The 22155-nt window shown below is 38.6% G+C and overlaps 1 protein-coding gene across 2 annotated transcripts in view; it reads right to left on the bottom strand.

The window, feature by feature from the left end:
• The window catches only part of Dsc2 (desmocollin 2), a 29853-nt gene extending 9645 nt beyond the window's left edge, over positions 1-20208 (bottom strand). The window contains exons 1-10 of one of the 2 annotated variants that reach the window (XM_013157213.3): positions 19726-20208; positions 12398-12482; positions 11203-11402; positions 10050-10169; positions 8266-8421; positions 6567-6711; positions 5313-5479; positions 2402-2536; positions 1977-2162; positions 112-368 (exon numbers count right to left, since the gene is read on the bottom strand). In XM_013157213.3, coding sequence (XP_013012667.2) covers positions 112-368; positions 1977-2162; positions 2402-2536; positions 5313-5479; positions 6567-6711; positions 8266-8421; positions 10050-10169; positions 11203-11402; positions 12398-12482; positions 19726-19794 — 1520 coding nt within the window. In that variant the 5' untranslated portion in view covers positions 19795-20208. The remainder of the gene's footprint in view (positions 1-111; positions 369-1976; positions 2163-2401; positions 2537-5312; positions 5480-6566; positions 6712-8265; positions 8422-10049; positions 10170-11202; positions 11403-12397; positions 12483-19725) is intronic. The other variant, XM_003474102.4, reaches the window with a different exon arrangement.
• Between the last annotated feature and the right edge of the window lie 1947 nt (positions 20209-22155).

Genomic DNA, 22155 nt, shown 5'->3' with positions numbered 1-22155 from the left:
TGAATTGAAATAACAAATAGTAGAAGTTAAATTATAATAGGGATATTTTAAAAAAGGCTGTAAAAATTTAAAACAATAAATTTGGAGTGACCAGCAGTGGATTATGCACACCTTATGCCACTGTTCCTTCCTGTTTCTGGGTCATAAGCTTTGTAGCCAACGCTCTGGGTTCCCACAGGAACATTTTCTCTAATCCGAACAGTTTGTGTAGGAGGTTTGCACTCAGGACCCTCGTTCTGATTTGTGACGGTAACAGTAACTGTCGCTATGCTAATGGCTGATTTCAAAGTAGCCTCTCTGGTATATGGAGCTTCATTAGTTACCCCAATTTCCAAGATCACCTGCTGTCTTTCTTCATAATCCAGTGGCTGAAAAAGCAAATATGTTGAAAATCAGAGTGATAACTAGGATATTTAACTCGTTAAATTTGAAGCTATGCAAGTACAGTGCTATGTGAAGAACAGTCAGGAAAATATTTAAAACATGCCAAAAAAATCATCAAGGGCCAGGGATTTAGCTCAGCAGCATAAGCACCTGCCTAGCAAGCGAGAGGTCGCAAGTTCAATCCCAGGTACAAAAAAAAAAAAAAAAATCAAAAGAGGGCATTCCTTCAATTAATCAGGAATTTTGGTGGAGCTAGTAAACACAGGGCAAAAATTTCTTGCTCAACTGGAAATTAACAGAAGTAGTATAATAGGTGTCCATAACGATTTCAGGAAGAACAAAGCTACTGCAGTATTTGGGTATTAACAAATGAGATCTCCTGGGGGAGCTCACATCATTATCAATAACTAATTACTATACCATTGATTTTAGGATGGTACATCTTAAACTCTTGAGATTAAAAAAATATTTTTACCTGGTTTGGGTAGAAAAATTTTATAAAATGTTAAGAGGAAAAAGATAAGAAAATACAAAGTTTATGGACATCACCCTGTCTTTGTTTTATCTCTTCTCTCCCAGTTTTTCTTACAGACTGGAAGTACAACTTTGGGGGCTTTTTTCCCTCATTTTTTTTGTAAGAATTAAAAAAAAGTTTTTTTTAGGTCTTATACTTCACAAAGATTTTCCTCTTGGGGAAAGATGACAGGTGAAAAGAAGAAGATTTTAAAGGGCATTTCTTTGTTGTTTTGAAACAAAGTTAACCCATAAACTGAGCCACGTTTCATTATTTTGTAGAAAAAAATTCATCCTTTGGGATTGGTGCTTCTTGAGGACAGGTACAAGAGAAAACTCACAACACACAATGCAACCGTTTCTAATTAAAGACACAGCAGAAATAAACCCATGACTTTGTTCAAGGTCAGAACAGCTTAGGTTGCTTTATGCACCACTCTGGCTCCCGAATGACGAGCCAGTTCTTAGACAGAAAATCAAACTAAAAAGAATCTTGGAAGTGTTCCCGTCTTTGAGTGGACTTCCATCCTGCACCTGGATGCTAAGGGTGCATGTGTACTGCATGCAGATAATAAACTTACAGTCTCTCTAAGAGTCCGACCTAGAGTAACTCTGGTGGTAAATTTGGTAAATAGGGGAAAGACTCCTTGATTCAGATACAAAAGAACAGTCTAACAAAGTTTGGCAAGGTCTACAAAGCCATGCTAGTTTCTGAACTGTTAAACTATCAGTTGTAAAGTGAATATTATATATCATGTTAATTGATCACATATAATTGTTTTTTTTAAAAAGTTACCTTCCAAAAAAAGTTACCAACAGTAAATATATTCATTTCACTATATAAATGAAGAAAATAGCATTTGTATCTACCTATGTATCCAATTTATCTTTACACTTAACCAGAATTCCTGTCTTTTTTTTTTAACTTTTTATCGGTACCGGGGATGGAACTCACGACCGCCTGCTTGCAAGGCAGGCGCTTATGCCGCTGAGCTAAATCCCCAGCCCCTTTCCATTCAATCTTAGCAGTCTATATAAATTACAAATTACAAATAATAGGTTTATTAATTTGTTCTTACCTTGACTACACACAGAACTCCTTCATTGGTTTTGGAATCTGTTACAATTTTAAAATTCCCATTTTCATTGCCCTTTAAAATGGTATAATTAGCTCTCCAATTAGCAGTACCAGCTAAATCTTTATCCTCAACAGGAACACGTAAGATTTCCACATCAGCTGTGTTTTCTTCCACTGATGCCGCATACTACAATGATAAAAAGAAAACAGGGAGTTGTGTTCCGTAGTCCTCATGAATATAGGTCACCGTATGAAATAAGCTCCATCCTTTTGATACTCAAACTACTTTATTCACATGACTTTAAACATTACACTAAACCACTCTTATATCTTTGTGAGCATATTTCATTTAAGGCCGGAGGCATGCATAAAGATGTGTGTATTTAACAATTACCACTGGACTCAACAGTGATAGAGTGTACTTACAGAAGTGCGGATAAATGTTGGTAAGTTGTCGTTCACATCCCCAATATTTATGATACAAGTTGCAGTTGTCTGCAAACCAAAAGGTTGGCCATTCATGTCTTGGACTTTTATTTTCAGCTGGTATTTATCAATCACCTGCAAACCAAGAAAGTATTTAATTATTGGGAGAAAGCAACAATACTACAGATGAAATCCCATATTTTATAATTTTCCTTACATTAATAAGTTTTAATGTGTTTGTGTACTAGAAAAGCCTAATAATTCTTAGTAATTTTCAATTAATTTAAGAAAATAGTGAAATAGTTTTTCAAATTTAAAGTGCTACTAATTCATAGACTATGCAGTTAATTGGATTTGTTATTATCCAACAGAAAGAGCAGTAGTCATAATACCTTTAAAATTATCAGATGACTAATCAAAACATTTGTATTTTTATCCAAAGTGCATTCATATATTCAAAAATATACATCAGTGACTCTTCTAACAGTCTTGTAATAAAATAATAAGGTGAAACATCTTCCTATGAACTTTGCTTTACGTTTGTTTAAAAAATCATCAATTTAATATGAAAATACAGGTTTAGGGATATGTAATTTCTCATTTCTAGGAAAAAATGGCTTTGAGGGTTTCCTATCCATCAAATCTTAGAGAAGTTTCATCCCTACTTAAAAAAAAAATGTTTTTCTTACAATGGTTTCAGTTACCGTGATTGCTACACAGAAGGAAAAGGCAAGATAATAATATCTTCCTGACAGAGAATTAGTAGACTTGCCTTCTATTCTCAGCTTCAAAAAGAACAAAATGCAATCCTGGAAAGGCCTCTTTGCCTAGGATTCTTTTTCTTTAAACTGGCCTTCAGCATTCCTTTTCCAAGCTAATTCATCTCTTTTTCTAAGTCAAAATAATATACAAAAATCTATCCTAACTTTCTACCTAAATTGTTCATCGCTCTCTTAAAAAGCCACCTTTTCTTGGTAATTCTATCACCTTGCAGGGTGCCTTGGGACTCACACAATAAAATAAAACTAGTTATTATATATATGCTTTTGCATATGTAATTTTCCTAAATCTTTCTTCCCTCATAACTTATTACCTATTTAGTCTTAAAAAATAATAGCCTAAATAAAATTTTAGAAAGGTTTTAAAGCTGGGTGTGGTGGTGCACATCCATAATCCTAGCACTTAGGAGGCTGAGGCAGGAGGACTGACACAAATTCAAGTCCAGTTTGGGCTACATAGTGAGTTCATCAAGGTCGAGGCCAATCTGAATTGCATAGTGACACCCTGTCTCAAATAAAATAAAATAAAATAAAATAAAATCATGCTACTATACTTTCAAGATGAAATACATATTTTCTTTACAGTGTCCTGGGTTTTACTGAAAATAATCAGTTGGATAGTTAAGAAAAAAAATCTTGTTATCCTAAATATTAATCAGTAATATCTTCAGAAAGAGGTTTAATGTTTAGAAAAGTGGTGGGCGCCAGATGAGGTAGTACACGCCTCTCATCCCAGCTACTCAGGAAGCTGAGGCAGGAGAATGACGAAATGGAGGCCAGTCTGGGAACTTAAGAACATATCTCAAGATAAATAAAACAAGCTGCAAATGTAGCTCAATAGTGTAGCTCGTGCCTGGCATGGATGAGGCCTTGCATTCAATCCTCATTGCCAGAAAAACAAATGAAGAGATAGTTAGATAGAGTTAGACAGACAGACATTAAAGAGAAAGAAGAAAGAGAAAATGATATAGGCAACAAATAAAAAGTAGAATCCTAAGGTCAGTAAGTTACAACAGCTTAGCAAGAAAAGTGGGGCTCCCACTGCTACACTACTCAGAAAACGTCTTAGAGGTCAGGTGTTTTTAAGTGACTCTACCAAAGGATTTATGAAGGGTAAGTATTATGTGACTGTTTGACATGTCAATTGAACAAGTCATTGTGATTTTTTAAAAATTGTTTTCAGGTTTCCTCCCTCAATAAACTCTGACTTTACATGACAGACACCGGTGTTATTCAAGCTAAAGCATCTGGGAAAAAAATCATCACATCACTTCAAGGAAAACAGTTGTGTGTTGCCAGTGTTGTCAGAAAAACTGGTATTTTTAAGCAGAAGCAAGAACCTTTAGAAAACTTGTATCAACCACTGAGGTAGTAACGGGAGGGAAGAGGTGCCTTCCTCACTACTGCCTGAATGAAACATGTCTCATTCAGTGAGCCAGCACTTTCCAAAAGACTGATGCATATGTTAAAAATCATGCATCGGTAAAACATCCACTTGCAGTTCAAAATAGGTGAATGGAGTGTAATCCACTGATTAAAACAAAACTTGACAGTTCACTGTTAAAGCTTCAAAGTCCATGTCGCAAAAACCATGAGGAGCCCACACTTGTAAAGCTGCCCTATCACAGAACAGCCATCGTGATCTGAAAATTACTAGGTAAGTATTTCTCTCTTGTCTAACTTCAACTCACGTCAGATGTTCTACATACATTTCAGCTAAAACTACGTATTAGAACAGACAGAACCCAGAAGGAGATATGAGAACCTGTCATATTTTTGTGAAATCTCAATTAAAACGATTTGAAAAACTACACAATAATATCACTCTTCTCACTAAATTATTCATTGTTCTCACTAAAGTATTCAAAATTTACTTATCTTTTTTTATAAAAAAAATTATCTATGTTAACAATACCAAGTCTGTTATTTAAATGAGTATACTAATACTATTTTAAACTTTTCTTGGCTTAAATTCTCCATAGTATTTTTAGCACGCCTGTGTTTTAGTACGATGTGTCCAGAGGTCAGGTATGGAATTTTCCCAATGCTTCAGATCTTTGAGTTGAGTATAATTAACTGCATTGTTAACGGGCAGGTTGCAATCAGGGTGTATCTATGCCAGCTCCTGTTACCTCTCTGTCAAGCTGAGACGATTTCGTGGTGATCAAGCCCGTGGACGGATGCATAGTGAAAAGCACAGGTTGGGAAGGCAGCTGCTCAACAATCGAGTACTTCAGGCGCGTGTGCATGGTGTCGGGCTCGTCCTTGTCAGTGGCACAAACCTGTCCCACAGTCGAGCCTGGAGAAGAAAAGAATCTGTTTAACTTCCAGAGTTGTACATGTCTAACTCTGCTTTATTTCACTCATTTCAACTTACCCCTAAAAAAAGTTCTGGACCACTTTATTTACAGTAGGGTCATGGCTTCATAATTTAAATATCCTCGTGTGCTAGCATTTTGGAATTTGGGGCTCCTGTTTGCTTTTACTGAATGCAACGCATGATTTGATACTCCCTCTTTTGTGAGCTTTGTCATGCTTAATATTGTTTTGTTTTGCTTTATTTGTCTTTTTGAGGCAGGTCTCACTATGCAGTTCAGTCTGGTCTTCAGCTCACTATGTAGCCCAAGCTGGTCTCGAACTTGCAATGCTCTTCCTGCCTCAGCCTCCTGAGTGCTGGGATTACAGGTGTGCACCACCACACCCAGCTCTAAACTGTAGTTCTAAACTAAAAGATTGTAATTATTCATTAGCCTCTTTCAATTTGCAAGCCTGTACTTTTAACCACATGAGTCAGTTTTCTCTTAAAATTACTGGTTCAGTTATGTACTCCTTGAGAAAAATCTTGAAATTGATTTTCTGACTTGTAGCTAAAATGGGCCAACTGCCCCAGATTGAAGAAACACTTGTATTATTCTCTGTGACCTTTATAATAATCATCCTCAGAATACTGTCATCAAAAAAAAACCACTGTCACTCATTTATTTAATCATTACAGAATGTCAATAGATATCTTCAAGAGTAAGTCCCTACTTACTCAAAGATTTCTGTTTCAGAATACGTCCTTTTAAAATCATTTTATCTCACACTGGAAGACAAAGCGAACTCCTCTTTCTGAAGTACTGGGATTGGCTTTCTATGTGTATTATGCTCCATTTAGTCTTCATAATAATCCGGTATTTTCTAACCCATTTTACAGATAAAGAAACAAAGGCTGTTAAAATGAGGCAGCTTGCCCAAGGTCACAGAGCTAGTAAAAAGCAGCATTCAGTGTTCCTTGTTCTTATTATTCTTATCACCGAGTTTTATATTTCTTTCTAGCAGCCATAGTGAAATTCATTTTTTAAAACACACTTGAGTTGATATGTATTATTAAAACAGGTACTCACCTACTCTGCAGTTTTCAGAAACTGTGAAAATGAATGTTGTCTCTGTGAAGATGGGGTAGTTGTCGTTTTCATCCTCTACTTTGATTAAAAGACTTAGTGGCTCCTCCGGTGTGTACCCATCTGGGGTTGTGGCAAAGGCATTCAGCTGTGAGGAGAGCAAAGTCAGGAGAAAACAAATAGTCTTCTAAAACAAAATGCAATTCATAATTGCAGTGAAATAAATCAGACATGCAAGGTTAACTATCACATGATTTCTGTTACCAGAGAAACCCTAGATATAAATAAGTTAAAGGGCAAAATAAGAGACAGGTAATTGGACACCCAGAGATAGATGTTTTGCAAATGGGAAGGAGACTAGGAGATGGAGGAAGAGGAGAGGGAGAGAAAGGGGAGGGGACACAAAAAAGAATTAAGATGTGTTATCACCCCCTGTGATGAATACATTCACTGTAAACGTGTACTAATAAAAATAAAAATTAAGAAAAACATACAATTCAAATTCACTTTGGCTTTAGTTTGGAGACAGGTCAGCATACAGAGTTAGTTTCACCATTTGTTACTATTTTGGGATGTGGACATAATGCCAAAAGAAGCAGGTAACTTTACGATATAGTTTAGTACTTTAAATTTATCTAAGACAACTGGATGTGGTGGTGCACTCCTGAAATCCCGGCACTCGGGAGGCTGAGGCAGGAGGGTCTTTGTGAATTTGAGACCAGCCTGAGTTTCAAAGTGAGCTCAAGGCCAGCCTGAACTGCATATGAGAAGCCTGTCTCAAAAGGACCAAAATATGCATACATATATATGTATATGTGTGTGTATATATATATATATAACTTTCCGGATCTTTCTTCACTTAGATTCTTTAGGATTACAAATTCTCTAGATTCAGTTAACAGAGTTACTATGTTAGTTTCTGCTAACTAATATTTCAGGCATTTAGGTTATTGATGAGTTCCTAAGAATTTTTCAATTTAAAAATCAGGAATTAGAAATAAAACAAATGAATGACTGTAATAAATGTAAATTAACAAATGAATGACTGAATAAATGTAAATTATTTCTTTTGATTTTATAAAAAAAATCCAATTCTAACTTGTCTTATAAAAGCGGAACACTGTAGATGCTTGGAAGTTCATGTTGCAATCAAACATCAAAACCTGCATGTCCTTTTGGATAATCTGATCTCCTAATGACTTATCAATTCATCCAAAATAGATAGGACATATTTAAAGTTGAGTTCAGCATGATGATCAGGTCCTGTTGGGACACCACACCAGCATAAGGTCAGGTTGTTACACACGAACTCACATACCACCGTGGGAGTTAGCCTGGTTATTAGAAGACTGAATCAGTTTCCCCAGGCATGGTTCACACATATTACCTATTTAGCATAAGTTCATGAGTGCTCAGTGCAAAGACACTTAGGTTTATGTAACTTCTGAGCCCTGTTCACCTCCTTCAGTGTTTCTATACCATCAACAGAATCCCATACCTTCCTACCAACCAACTGCTCTTCAAAATGACACTCACTGTTTCTTTTGCACAAAAGCAAGAGTAAAAAGCTAACAGCAGCAACTATCCAGCAGAAACTAATATTATTCCTCAGAAAATTTAAAAAAATTAATGCACGAAAAATGAGGTATAAAATGACCAAGCATTGTAATGACTAACACAATACATAAGCTTTAGATTTTACCGTAAAAGACTCATACTGCTCACGATCTACAGGGCCCGTACAGTACAGGTTTCCAGTATCTCTCTCCACATAAAATAAATTTCGAGGTTCTATGTCAACTCCAGGTCCACTGATGGAATAGTATATGGTGTAGTTTTGGGCTGTGTCAGATTGGATCTGAAGAGTAGAGATTACAAACAAGAGACACATTTTTATTTCATCAAAACTATCAATTGTATATTTATGCAGTTATATCTCCATTTTTATTGCAAAAAAATGAGGTTTTTAAATTTATTTTAATGAATAAATAGAATACATCAGGGGTCAGGAATTTAGCTCAGTGGCACAGTGCTTATCTGGCAAGGGTGAGGTCCTGAGTTCAACTCCCGGTACTCAAAACAAACAAACAAAATAACAACGATAAAATAAGGAATCTTAGTAATTAAGACGTTTCAAGAGCAAAGGACAAGCAAAATAATGTAGCAGCATTTGTTTTCCAGGATAACTAAGAAATAGTTTAAAAGTTAAATGGCTACTTGAACCAAGCATGCAAAACTTTTTGCTATATTACAAAACAAAACTATTCTGAACATGAAAAATCACAGTCATTTTTTTTCAACACTGTTTTCATTACACATAGCAAAATATTTTAAAAACTGAATTCAAAGTGTACTATGTGCCAGGTCAAAACTTGGTAAGCAATTTTTCTAATAAACTTTTATTATTCTTCACTTTTCTCCTCTATTATAGAAGTTAAATTTTATGAAATCAAAATGGAATAGTATGCTGGAGAGGGTAACATTTTGGTCCTTGATTCAGAAAGCAAATTTCTTCTGAGCTTTTTCCATCCTTTCAGTTAAGAGCTTGACTATCATTGTTGTCAGGGTGACTAACACAATTATTTCTTAACAACTTCTTTCTTAACTTTAATATACTCTTCCTTGGCCTGTATTGTGTGTGTCAGTGGAGTATAAAGAAAGATTGTCTCCCCATTGCAAGAACTGAGGGTAAAGAAACCCTTGTCATATACTGAATAGCAGTGACCAGAGAGTGAAAGAAGGCAGAGAGAGAGAGAGAGAGAGAAAGGATGAGGGTGTGATTTAAGAAATGGACTTGGAAATAAGCAATAGAAAGACATGCATGTCTGTATCCTTCACAGCCTTTATCATTTCATCATTTATTATAAAACATAGTTTTGGATTTCAAGGCTATGCCTATGCTTTGTGATTTAAACAAAAATCACCAAAGAAATGAGTGGTCGAGCATGCTACAGTTTTACAGTTTTATAATTGGTTTGTAATGAATAAAGTTGCAAAAAAGTATATACAGGGATAAAGAAATACATTTACAACAATATACTGAAAAGTCTGATACATGTTTTCATATTTTTACATACTCTTGTTTTTTGGTTTTTTTGTTTGTTTGTTTGTTTTCTGGCAATACTAGTGGTTGAACCCAGGAAGTGCAGAGCTATGTCCCCAGCCTTTTTACATGTGATTATTTTTAGGTTTTTCACTTGGATAAAGGATCTGACTAAGTTGCCCAGGCTGTCCTTGAACTTGGCAACCCTCCTACCTCAGAGTTCCAGTAGCAGGGATTATGGATCTGAGGCTCTGAGCTAACGTACTTGGAAGTGTGTGTGTTGGGGGTCCTCGTTATTGAACCCAAGACCTCAACTACGCTAAACAAGTGCTCTGCCACTGAGCTACAAACCTTCCACCCTTACATAATTGTTCTTACATAACTGCAATCATTGTCAATTCTTTTAAAAGTTAAAAAAAGACAGACTTCAAAAAACTATATACCTGTTGGAGGAAAAGTGGGAACGGACCCAAAGAATTCTCTAATATTGAACAAGGAATAGGAGCCCATCTTCTCTTGGCACGTCTTAGAGGTTTTTCCTTGGAATGGTTTTCCTCTTGTACCTTGAATGAGAAGACAGAGAAAACAAAATAAACGACAAAGCCAATGAGTATTTTCAAACGTTAGAACTTTAATAAATATTTCTCCTCTCATGAGGATTAGCTGGGGATGAATAAGACCAGGGTAGTGCTTGAAAACCAAAAACAAACACTGCAAAAAGATAACGAAGAAACAACAGCCTCAGCTGCCATTACAACAGTCCTCTTGAAGAAAATAAAATAAGTTGGTGGAAACACAGAAGAAAGAGAGGTGGGATCGGAAGCCTAGAAACGAAACTGTAAAGATGACCATTGCCCCACTGCCATGCAAAAACATGGAGGAGAGATATGGGAAGAAAATAAAGATGTGTTTGACAGTTAGCAGAAGCATCTTCGACTTACCAACAATTAAGCAGAGCCAAGGAACCAACAGAGAGATCTGTGTCAGAATGAGAGAGACACACAGTGACCGTTCTTAAACTGCTGCCACAAAGAATGGCCGGTGTTAAACCGAAGCCACTTTCATCTTGGGTGTCACACTGCAGTAGGCATTGTTGTGACCCACACCTCCTCCAAACACAGTCATCTGTTGTCTAAGACTATAAGTCATGCTGAGATGGATGAGAAAACAGTTTTTATCTCTCTATAGATGGTTTTTGGAAACCCATGCTATAGGAACTATCAACCAAATGCTACTTTGTGTCTGATTTCAAATTCTCAGTCTATAGTTTTATCCCATTTTCTCCTTTATATCTCAGATGAAAACCTGAAATAACTTGTGCTACCCAAATTTTTTCCACTTAAAACACTGGTAAGCTGTTAGATAGCTTTCATTGTTCTCCAAACAAAATTATTTCATATCCTTCCTGTTCCACTTCTACCGTGGCAATATGAGATAAACCTTAAGAAAGGCCAACACTGGGCTGGAGATATAGTTCAGAGGCACAAGTGCTTTCCTGGTGAGGTCAAGGTCCTGAATTCAATTGCCAGTACCCAAAAAAGAAAGAAAAGAAAAAAGAAAAGACACCATTACACTTTACTTATATAGTCCTCATACCTTTGTGTGAACCTCTAAAAAGACAGAAATCGTCTTCTCTTCTTGGCTTTCTGTGTCAAAAAGTAATATGAAAAATTCTCTCTTCTCTGAGGTTAAAAGAACAGTGTTTGTTGTGTAGACTGATCCATCGTCGAAAATTTGGAAGTCAGGGTCACTTGAATGAATCAGATTTGCAGATTTAAAGCACTCTTCCAGGTTGACTGTAGAAAGATGAAACATAGCAATGTGGAGACATTATTCTAATATACGGATGGGGGACCCAAACACTCAAATTCCATAAACTCCACATACAAATTTATCATTTTGTAAAAAGACATCTGAAACTATGAGTTTAAATTGTGCTTAAGCACATGTATCACTTTAAATGCTTACAAAGTCATCTTTTAACATCTTTTTTTTGGTACCAGGAATCAAACTCAGGACCTTGTGCTTGCCAGGCAGGCACTGTGCCACTGAGCTATGTCCCCGGTCTTTAACATCCTTCTAAAGAAAAGAATTTTCTTATTCTGAAATAAAGTACATGAACTTCCATGTTTAAACACTTAAGCCAACCCCAACTATGGATTCTCTTCATCACTAAAATTAGCTACAGAGTAATACATAAGAAAACTTGAAGTTAAAAACAAAATCTGGCTAATCAAAATTGGTAGTTATTAAATTAACGTACTACTAAAGTCACTGGATCTGTAAAATATTCATTTTCTGGCTCTTCATTGGTTTGATCTTTCCTTGTACAACTCAGTTATGTAAAAAAATTATTTGACAAAATTAACAGAAGGTAAAAGTGAACTGCGATAAATTCACAAAGCCTTTAAATTCAAGAAATAGTTTTAATAGTATTTCTTAATTTCTTTGAAGTATGCATAGTATTCAACTGATGTAAATATTAAAAATTATTTCATTATTCAAACTAGACTTTACTTCTTACAACAATACTTTCCAATAAAGAACACAATGTTTTCATTAGAATGATCCTACATGTATTACAAATGACAACGTACCATATTAGACTTTTTTGGTACTGGGAATTCAACTCAGGACCTTGTGCTAGCCAGGCAGATGCTGCACTGCTGAGCTATATCCCCAGTCCCTCATGTTAGGCTTAACTGCCCCAAAATTGTTATTCTAAAAATTACACTGACTTTTAATAGACAACGCCAAAATATGATTGATAAACTTTCTAGCAGTTTCTTACCTCTACCCACGAATTTCTCAGCTTCCAGTTTGGAAGGAACATACAGTATCACTGGTCTGCAGGCCTCACAGGCAAATGTTACGATCTAAAATAAATAATTTTTAATTGCTTAAGTTTGTATAATTTTAAATCCATTTATGTGATTAGCGAAATAAACTGAAAACACTGAAGTAAGAAATCAGGAAAAACATATCAAAGCAACAATAAACAGTAAGTTAAGAGTGATATTCCTTTCTCACAAAACATATAAACTAGGTCTATGTCCCTGGGTAAGCTTTGTTCTGAGTCTACAAGAATGACTTGGTAATCATCTCACTGAATAATCTTGTGGGTGTAGCGAGGACCCAGCACCCACCTGTGAGAGTGCTGAAAACTTTGAAAAGATAGAATGTGGATGTAAATAGCAAAGAAAGAGAAAAAACAAATTTTATGAGCCTGCAAATTTCTTTTTTTTTCTCTAATTGCCTCTTTGCTATGGTTCTAAATCATTAATCTTCCCAAAAAACCTTACATATCTTTCAAGAACATCACTAGCTTATTACTAGGCAGTGATTGGAAGAGGATTCATGTGCTACACACACACCAAACATATAGGAATACCTTCTCATTAATGAAAGTGAAAGTCATTTTAGAAAACAGCTTACTAACTGGGAATTGAACTCAGGATCTCTCTTGCCAAGCAGGCATCATGCTGCTGAGCTATATCCCCAACCCCAGCTTACTTAAATTTTTAAATGGTTTAGACTGAACTAATTCCAATGCAAAATATATTTGAACACACTGAAATTTAATTTTATTCTCTGGATCTTTATACAGTGGATGCTTCTGAAAGATTCACATTTCTCTCTCTAATTTTGCAAAGGCCTTTGGCCAAAAGCAAGAGAGCTGACTACATTTACACTATCATTTATAACATCCATAAACATAAACTAAACCATCTAAATTTGGATGAAACTTTTCAATTTCATGTATGTTAACCATCCTGTAACTTAATTTAAGTTATATATGAAAGATTGCGTAAGGCAGAAATTGTATTTCATTTGGAAATTTAAAATGGGTACAATGAAGAAAATGTATTTGAATTGGAAATTAAAAGATGAGGCCTTGCACTGGCTGCATAGTTGAAAAAGAGGGTTGGGAGTGGAATCAGCTTCCCAGGATCTCAGCTCAAAGTGACTGACAGAGCATATTCACTTATAGTCTTGGCTCGGTGGCACATGCTTATAAATCCAGCACTCTAGGAGGCTGAACCAGGAGAACAGCAAGTTCAGTCTGAACAACTTAACCACTTAGCAAGATCTCATCACAATAAATAAATAAATAAGAAGGGCTATGGTTGCATCTCGGTGCAATGACCCTGGGCTCAATCCCTAGTGTAGTTGAAAGAAAAATACTTACTGGTTGCCTAATGGATGCTAGACAGAATCAAAGGCTATGCTGGGAACAAAGCTAAATCCTTCCTTCAAGGATTAGGTTGTAATGAAAGACAAAAAATAAACACACAACTATACAACTGTCACACACTGCTGAGGCAGAGACAAAAGTTTCAAGAAAAATAAAACAAGGGAAAAGGGTGACAAAAGGGTCTAAATGAAGTGAGGAAGCAAACCAGCTCTGTAACTGGAGAAGCCTTCCCCAACTGCAGAGGGGCTTGTGTTGTGTGTGTTAAGGGTACCAGGAGGTCACCTCGTTGACCACAGGAGACAAAACTAAAGGTCAGTCCAGGGCAAATCACATCAAGTCTAAAAGTCCATGGCTAGAGAAAGATTTTGTTCTGAGTGCAAAGAAGCAATAGCTTCTAGAGGCTGCCTGGGAGTGAAATCTGGAATTCACACTGAATCATTCTGCTACTTATACAAAGAACAGAGCAAGAGTGGCTGCCAGGAGAACAACAGGCCACAGCAGGAATCTAAGAGAGCTTGAAAGGGACTGGGACTGGAACAACAGAGGTGAAGAAGGTGCTAAGGACCAGACTAAGACTTTGAGGGATGGTAACAGGATTCTGGGCCCACGTGCATGTGTGGCACAAACGCGATCTGTATGCAATGGTCAACTAAAGGGTAAGACGTTGCAATCTCAATTAAGTAGAAAAGTGAATAACAGGGACAGAGTGCGGGCTGCCGAGTGCAAGTTGTGGGGTGTAGGGTGTGGGGTGTGGGGTGCGGGGGTTGAGGGATATGGCTCACAGCCAGGCTGGTCATCTGAAGAATGGTGATCAATTAGCCAAGACCTGGGGAGGCAGAGCTTTAAATTTCACACCTAGGAACCACATAGGTTCAGAGGTGGCACAAAACAAACTCAGAATGCCTGGTATGAATAGGATAAGAGGAAATAAATTTAAAATGGATTCAGAGAAAAGGTGTGCAGTAGTTTCTTCATGGCATTAGCAAAAAATAAGGATCTGAGTTTTTCCCCAAAGATAATTAAAAAAAGATTTGTTTCAAGCAAATAAATTACATAAGCAACTTGTTGTTTGAATATGATGTCTGAACCAGAGAATGGATCAGGGAAAAACAATTTTCATTTCCAGTGAAGGGAAAACTCCATGCCAAAACTAACTAGAATTGATGAGAATAAAGCTGATAAAAATAGCAAGGAATTTCTGGCAAAAAAAAAAAAAAAAAAAAAAAAAAGACACTAAAGATAAAGCTGTAACACAGAGCAATCAGAAGAAGCCAGAACCAACTTTTGACTTGCCCAGATTTGACACTGATTTCTTGCAGAAGTAGCGGAATGAAAGCACAGGGCCACCTACAATCTAAGAGATGAGCCTGCTCCAAATGATCTGGGTCCCCAGGGCTAAGGCTGAGCAGGTGGAAAACTGGTCTTTTTGTGGATCTATAATCCACATTCCATATCTAGCTTGGTCTAGAAACCTTGAGGCATGAATTGGGCCTGCCGTGTCATCACCACCATACATGCTGAGAGATACTTGATTAAACTCAAAACCCACTATTTTATTAAAAAAAAAAAGCCTTAAAAACTAGGAACTAATGAATATTCCTGCTTTATGATTTTTATATATTATAATCACAGCACCAATGGAAAAGGACTAGAAACAACCTCACTGCCCTAAGACACAGGGTCAGCTTCCCAAATTCACCATAAAGCACTTTGCATTATAATGGATGCATATTAAGCAAAAGTACATGAGTTGCAAAAGAAGAGGGAAAAAAAAACTATTGCATTTGCATATTTATACCTGAAAAATCCAAGCAAATTAACCAATAATTATGGGAGAATTATTAAAATATAGATATCACTAGTTTTCATATCCATAAACAAAACCAGTTAGATAATAGAAGAGAAATCATTTACAAAAGCAATACAATGTCAGCAGGCCAAAGAGTAAACTTAAGAAGAAACATGCAAATCCTATTTGAAGAAAATATCAAAACATTTCTTCAGGACACAGACAACTTGGACAAAAAGAAAGATATATCATTATCTTGGATTTAAAACCATCAACAACATTCATATATCAATCTTCACTATGTTAAATTACAGACTTTAATGATCCTAATAAAATTCTCAACAGAATATTTCTTGGAACTAACCAGCTGATTCAAAGGTTCATACAAATAATTCAAATTAGACAAGAATATTATGAAGAGCAATAAAAGGATATTGGCCCTAGCGGATGTTAAAAGATCTTCTAAAGTGTCAATGCAATTAGTATGCAAATAGATATAGATTTGCATGAATGTGAACAAAAGAAGTACACGACTTCCTCGTATGCACTTGATATGACTATATACTGCCCATAAAGAGCATTTTTTGTTACAACTGTCAAAAATTTACATTAATTTCTATTTATCCAGATTTTTGCTTACATATGTATTAGCACATTTTTGGGTATTTGCCAAATTTTGTTTTGCATTTGTTTGTTTTTGTAACACTGGTGATGAACCCAGGATCTTCTCACTGAGCTACATCCCCAGTCCTCTTTTTGTATCTTTATTTTGAGAGGGTGGCCTACTAAATTGCTAAGTTGTCCAGGTTTGACTGGAACTTTTCATCCTTTTGCCTCTACCTCCCAACGTTCTGGAATTATGCTTGGTTTTCAATATAATTTTAATTAACCTTTTCTTGCTATAAATGAGGCTAAAATATTTTTATATTTTAATGACCAGTTCATTACTTTATTAGGGTTTTTCATGTTGTTTATATTGGACTTTGCATTAATTTTCTAAGAATTCTTTTACTCATACATAGCTTTTTAAAATACAATGTGCAAGTATTTTTCCTAGTTAACCATTTGCTTTTCAATACTGCTTATAGTGTTTGGCTTAGATTTTTGGCATACCAAGTATGTGCCTTTATTTTTATACAACTGATTTTCTGAATTTTAGTATTTTAACTTTGAGATCAGAGTCAGAGATAAGCCTTCTTGATTCCAAATATTTAGGAATTAATCATGTTTTCTTCTAGAATACATGAATACATATGGTGTCATATTTTTTACTTAAATACTTCATTGGTTGAGAGGTTCCTGTGATGTTATGTATGAAATATGGGTTCGATTTTACTTTTTGGCAAATCTCTGCCTAGTTCAAGTTGGCTCAAAGTCACTCTTAGTCATGTCTTATACTAATAACCTCTTATCTTCAATGAAGTAATATGCCATTGTAAAAGAGTTCTCTGTCTAGTCATGTTCAGCCTTGTGGAGGAAAGAGCAATATTTACTACAGTTACAAAGCCATTTGCACTTCTGTTCTTCAGTTCCACTTCTGGCTCCACTAATGATATGAAATGACATACAGTCAAGTTTATGCATTGTGACATTATTTGTAAATAGCATGAAGTTGTAATACATATAACCTAAGATAGATACATCTACGAGGTATCTTTAAATGTAAATCTTCTGACATTTACTGAGAAAGGAAAAATAGTTTCCAGACTCCTGTTTGAGGAGCAAAACATATGGGTATGCTAAACATTGAAATACACAACTCTAAAAGAAAAATGGCGTTGTTATGCAAGATAACAAATACGGTGTCATACACAGTAGGCAGAGATATAAAGGCCTATTATTCAGTGACATGTGAACTAGCAATATTTAGGACATGTAGGCATCTGTGTGACATTTTACACCGTAAAAGTAGGTGAAATGACCTAGAAAAGAGAGGTAAACTCCAAGAGACAGGACCTAAAACACAATCCCAAGGAAAAGTGAGCATTTAACCATGGAAGAAAAAGTAATCAAACCCATAGAAGCAGAAAATACAACCCATAGAAGCAGGGGCTGGGGTGTGGGGGAAATGGGGCTTTGTGTTACTGACTGGATATGACGTTTCTGTTACAAAAGATGAAAAATTTCTAAAGACCTTACTGTATGGCACCTTTTAAAACAGTAGACCTCAAGGTGCATTACAGTAGTGAGTGAGATTTGGAGTGATCAGACAAGTCAAAGAAAGCGAATTTCAAGATGAGGGGTAGGAGAACAGGGCGGAATTGTGTAAGGAATGAAAAGTGTATTCGGATTTGACAGTGGAGACCCCCATTGACCTCAGAGAGGGAAACTTGCTGGGTGTTGAGGCTCAAGGGTTTAACCAGTGAAGGAGGTGAGTCAAAACCAAGAAGCCAGTAGATGCTGATTTGTGGAATGGCAAAGGATTATCAGGGTGTAGGGGAAGGCAAAGGGTGCCTCGCCCTCAAAGTCATTCTGTTAAATCATATCGCACACTTAGGCTGACACATTTCCCACAACCACAACCCGGGCTCACAGGAAGGCTTCCAAGCAGGATAAGGGTGCAGCGGGGGCCAGCGATCGCTACCTTGCTCCTGGCCTAGCACACCCTGAAGCTAAGGAAGATCAACGGGGATTCGGTTTCATTGCTCATACCCTGCTTTTTCTCTAAAGGATCTGTGTGTGGAAAAGGACCTGTGTGCGCCATGGGGAGGGCGGGGAGTTCCACATAGAGCAATGCGGTTTACTGAGGTCCTTAGCCATGCCTTTTCCTGCAAAAATAATGGCTAACAATTTAGAAATGCCAGCCTTGTTCCGAAACGAATCACACTTCACGTCTTTTGTTTTGAGCAACATGTTTTGTAACTGTTATTCATTCCATCCTTAGTTTCCTCATACATAAAATGGCAACTGCTGTTTGCTTGGCCCTTCCTCTGTAACAGCTACGCCCTGGAATCTGAGCTAAAGGTTTGAATCCATTCAGTTTTTTACCAAAAACACTCTAGTATTTGCTAACTATAGCGCCATTACTTTAAAAAAAAAATTCGTAAGGCTTTGTGAAATAAGAGCGTTAAGAGTGAAGATTTCGGTTCCACGACCCCTAGAAAAAAAAAAATTCGCAGAGTCCCTGTGGGTGTCTTTCAGGGTTGACCTGGAGTCCAGCGCCTCCAGAAGCTCATTCAGAAAGGACACAATTAGGTCGTGTACTCTTTTACACCTCCTTGAAATAACTTTTCCCCTCCACGAAAAGTCCAGAAAGGAGCATTTTGGAGCGCAGATCCCATAGGGCAGCTCGCCCAAAAGGGACACGGGTGCCTCGGGCGCACGCGTAAGATCCGGTCTGTTCCCTCCGGGAGAGGACAGTCCTGTCCCAAACACCGCCAACTCCTTTGGATCTCAGCTCCGGGAAGGAATGAGGTCGTCACAGTTGCGCGCTTTAAAGGGAAAGATCCTGAGGTGTGGTGGGGTGGGGGTGGCGCGTGGCGCTGGGGTCGGAAGAGGAAATCCAGATGCCTCCAGGGACAAAGGGCTCCCCGACAGACTTCGAGGACAGAAACTGCACCCGTCAACAATGGAAACTGTGTAAATGGTCACCTAGCGCTGCCATCTCCGGTCTTCAGGAACAAAGGGTTGAGAGGCTCCTTCCCCAATCCCCCCTCAGAGACCCACGCACGCACAGAGCTCGACCTCCCTAAAAAGATGAGGGGTCCCCTCCTGCACCCAAGGCCACTAGCTTTCTATCCCGTCCGTCCTGCATCTGCCCTTTCGGCGGCCCGATTCCGGCACCCTGCCGGAGGGGGTGTGCACCCCGGGGCCGCGGGAGAGGCGCGCAAGGTAGCCCCGGCGCACCCAGCTCCCAGACGCGCACCCAGAGGCCACGGATTTGGAAGGGCGTTCGGCGCTCACGCCTCCTCCTCTAGCTGCGCGCGGCGATTACATCTGCGAGTCACCCTGCCCTCCCCTAGGGGACTCCGGGTCGAGCTCCTCTTCCTATCTGCCATTCCCCACCCCCAGCCAGCTCCAGCTCATGCTTAGCCACCTCGAGGCCCTGAACCCCAGCTTTGACGGCCACCCCGACCCAGCCCCGCTCCCCAGGCGGTCGGAGTCCCCTCTCCAGCCGCGGCCACGCGGCGCTCACCGTGAGGGTCAGCAGCAGCAGCCGGCAGGGGGCTCCGCTCCGGGAGCGCGCGGGTCCGGGCGCCGCCATGGGGAGCGCCGGGACAGGAAGGTCGCCGCCGCCGCACCGCACGCCGCCCGCCGGGCAGAGGGCTCCCGCGGGGCGCAGGCTGGGTCCGCGGTGTGGAGTCCGGCGAGCGCGTGGGGAGCGCCTTTCTTCTTGCTTTCTCTGAAGTGCCGGCCTCCACCCAAGGGGCTTTTCCTGTGGTCGAGGGTGGGGCTCCAGGCGAGTCCAAAGACTCCGATCGGCCCCTCCTTGCTATTTTCTTAAATCTTCAGGTCTTTAAGAATTCGACAGGTGGGAACTCCCTTTGGCCGCCACCCTTTCACCTGAGCGAAGTGTTTCTCATCCACGGCGCCACCTATAAGGCCTGTGTCCTCCCGCCCCGGTGTCCGCTTGGCAAGATTAGCAGCTGGCCCTGCCCAGTCGAAGCCCTGACTGTACAGAGACTCACTCCCAGCGCGGTCAGCCCGGCCCCGCCCAGCCCACGGCCCTCTCGGCCTGCGGAGGCTCCTGCCCCAGGCCATCGCAGACCCACAGAAACCGCCCCAGCTGCAGAGGTCGCCTTCTGGGTCACCTCTGCCTGAGGCCCACCTACTGAAGACTAGATTCCAGGGACTGCTTCCATACTCTTTACTGAAATAAAATTCCAACAGACGTCCAAATGAAGTTCAAGCAGCACTTTTAACTGGGGCAAACCATTCTTCAGGATCTTGTTTTAGAAACGTCATAGTCAGTAGAAAAATAACGAGAAACTGACCATCACTTAGGAACAGAATTAGATCCTTAAAGGCAAAGAGTGGGGGCTACGGTACAATAACAAAAGCACGAATGTGTTACTATGTAAAAACGCATCTGTGTAGGTCCTAAATGTGGGCCGCTGATTTTCCCCAAGAACCATCCATATCGTGACTCCGTCCACAGGCCTTCTTATAATTTTTAACTCCTAGTGCAAGTTCCTCTCTTTTTCACTGCCATCCAAACCAGAGTTCCCTGTGAGAAGTGAAATGGAATGTGGTAATTTACATGTTGATTTGAAATGCACTTAAACTGGATGAATTACAACAGCACATAACCAAGAAGATTAAAATATAAAAGCTGGGCGCTTTCAGCTCTTCCAAAGCAAGGGACAAAGTGCTCTGACTCATGCTCTTGAAAGAACCTCTTTTCAATGACTGACTTAGATCAGGCAAGTCTGACCACAAGGCAGAAACCTGTCTCTTCCATGCTGTCTGATTTAAGCCTTCTCAGAGTGTCGGGAGAAAAGTGAACCATGACACTTAATAGCATTTCAATTCCTGGAAACATTTATAATCCTAATACCCCAGTAACAAAGCCAGAACGATTGTAAAATTCAAAACTAATGTCCAACAGCGCATGGGTGTCTCCCATCAGGTGTATTAGTTGCAGCCTCTGTTTCATTACTGAACGCCACATAATGAACTGTTCTATTGTTTTCACGTCTATAAAATTACTGAGCTTTTGCTAGTAAAATAAGCCTGGCTCATCATGAGGAGACTAGAGTTGACAGCCTTCTGCCTCCTTATTTTTAACCCTTGAGTTTTTCCAGCAATGATTTCATAGACACCCCTCATCCTGCTAGTGATGACATCATGATCTCCAGCATGAGGCTTTTCAGAAAGAGAAGTGAGCTGGTTTCAGGCTCCCAAGTCTATTCAGACTGTCATCACAGCCTTTGACAATAGGATATTTCCAAATTCTTGCTTACCTTTTTTACTTCTAAATTCCTTAAGGATGGTTCATGTTTTTCCTCATTCCAAAGAGGGTGGGGAAACAATCTGTTAGAAGTCACCTCAGATCCTTTGTGTCATCTTTCATATTAGGTGCCTGATTAGGGTTATTAAAATGGTGATTTTTTTGTTTATTCATGATGAAAATTTTTTAAACAAAGGAGTGAAATATAAACTACTTCCTCTAAGTAAGTATCTCAAATTATTTATATATTTAAATTAGGATATTTGGTCACTGAAATGGATTCCTCCATAAAACAGGTTTGAAACATCTGACATAAATTTAAAGAAACAATGAAATGTGGGTAGACATCATCTTTAAAGAATATCTTTTGGCTATAACTTTTAGTTTTAACTGCCAAGTGGTGTTTCCATTTTGTTGTCCTAAAAGACCAAAACTCAGGAAGTATCTCTCTCCATGTCTTGAGTTGCCCAAGGACCCTCTGAAGTCTCAGCACTCCTATTTATTACATAAATAATCAAAGTAATACTGAATGCCCTATGATTCTTTCCACTTCTAAATTTGAACTACTGAGACTGTGTCTGATCTATTCATTGAAATTGGAATTTAATTGAAATTGGAAACTGGTCTTCATTTCATAGATGTCTTAGACAGTTCTTCAAAGGAGGAACAGTCAGC

Source organism: Cavia porcellus, unplaced genomic scaffold (assembly GCF_034190915.1).
Source record: "Cavia porcellus strain 051 isolate PalLab524CR breed Dunkin Hartley unplaced genomic scaffold, mCavPor4.1 scaffold_20, whole genome shotgun sequence".
NCBI classification, from domain to species: Eukaryota; Metazoa; Chordata; class Mammalia; order Rodentia; family Caviidae; genus Cavia; species Cavia porcellus.
This window is presented reverse-complemented; position numbering and strand designations above follow the sequence as displayed.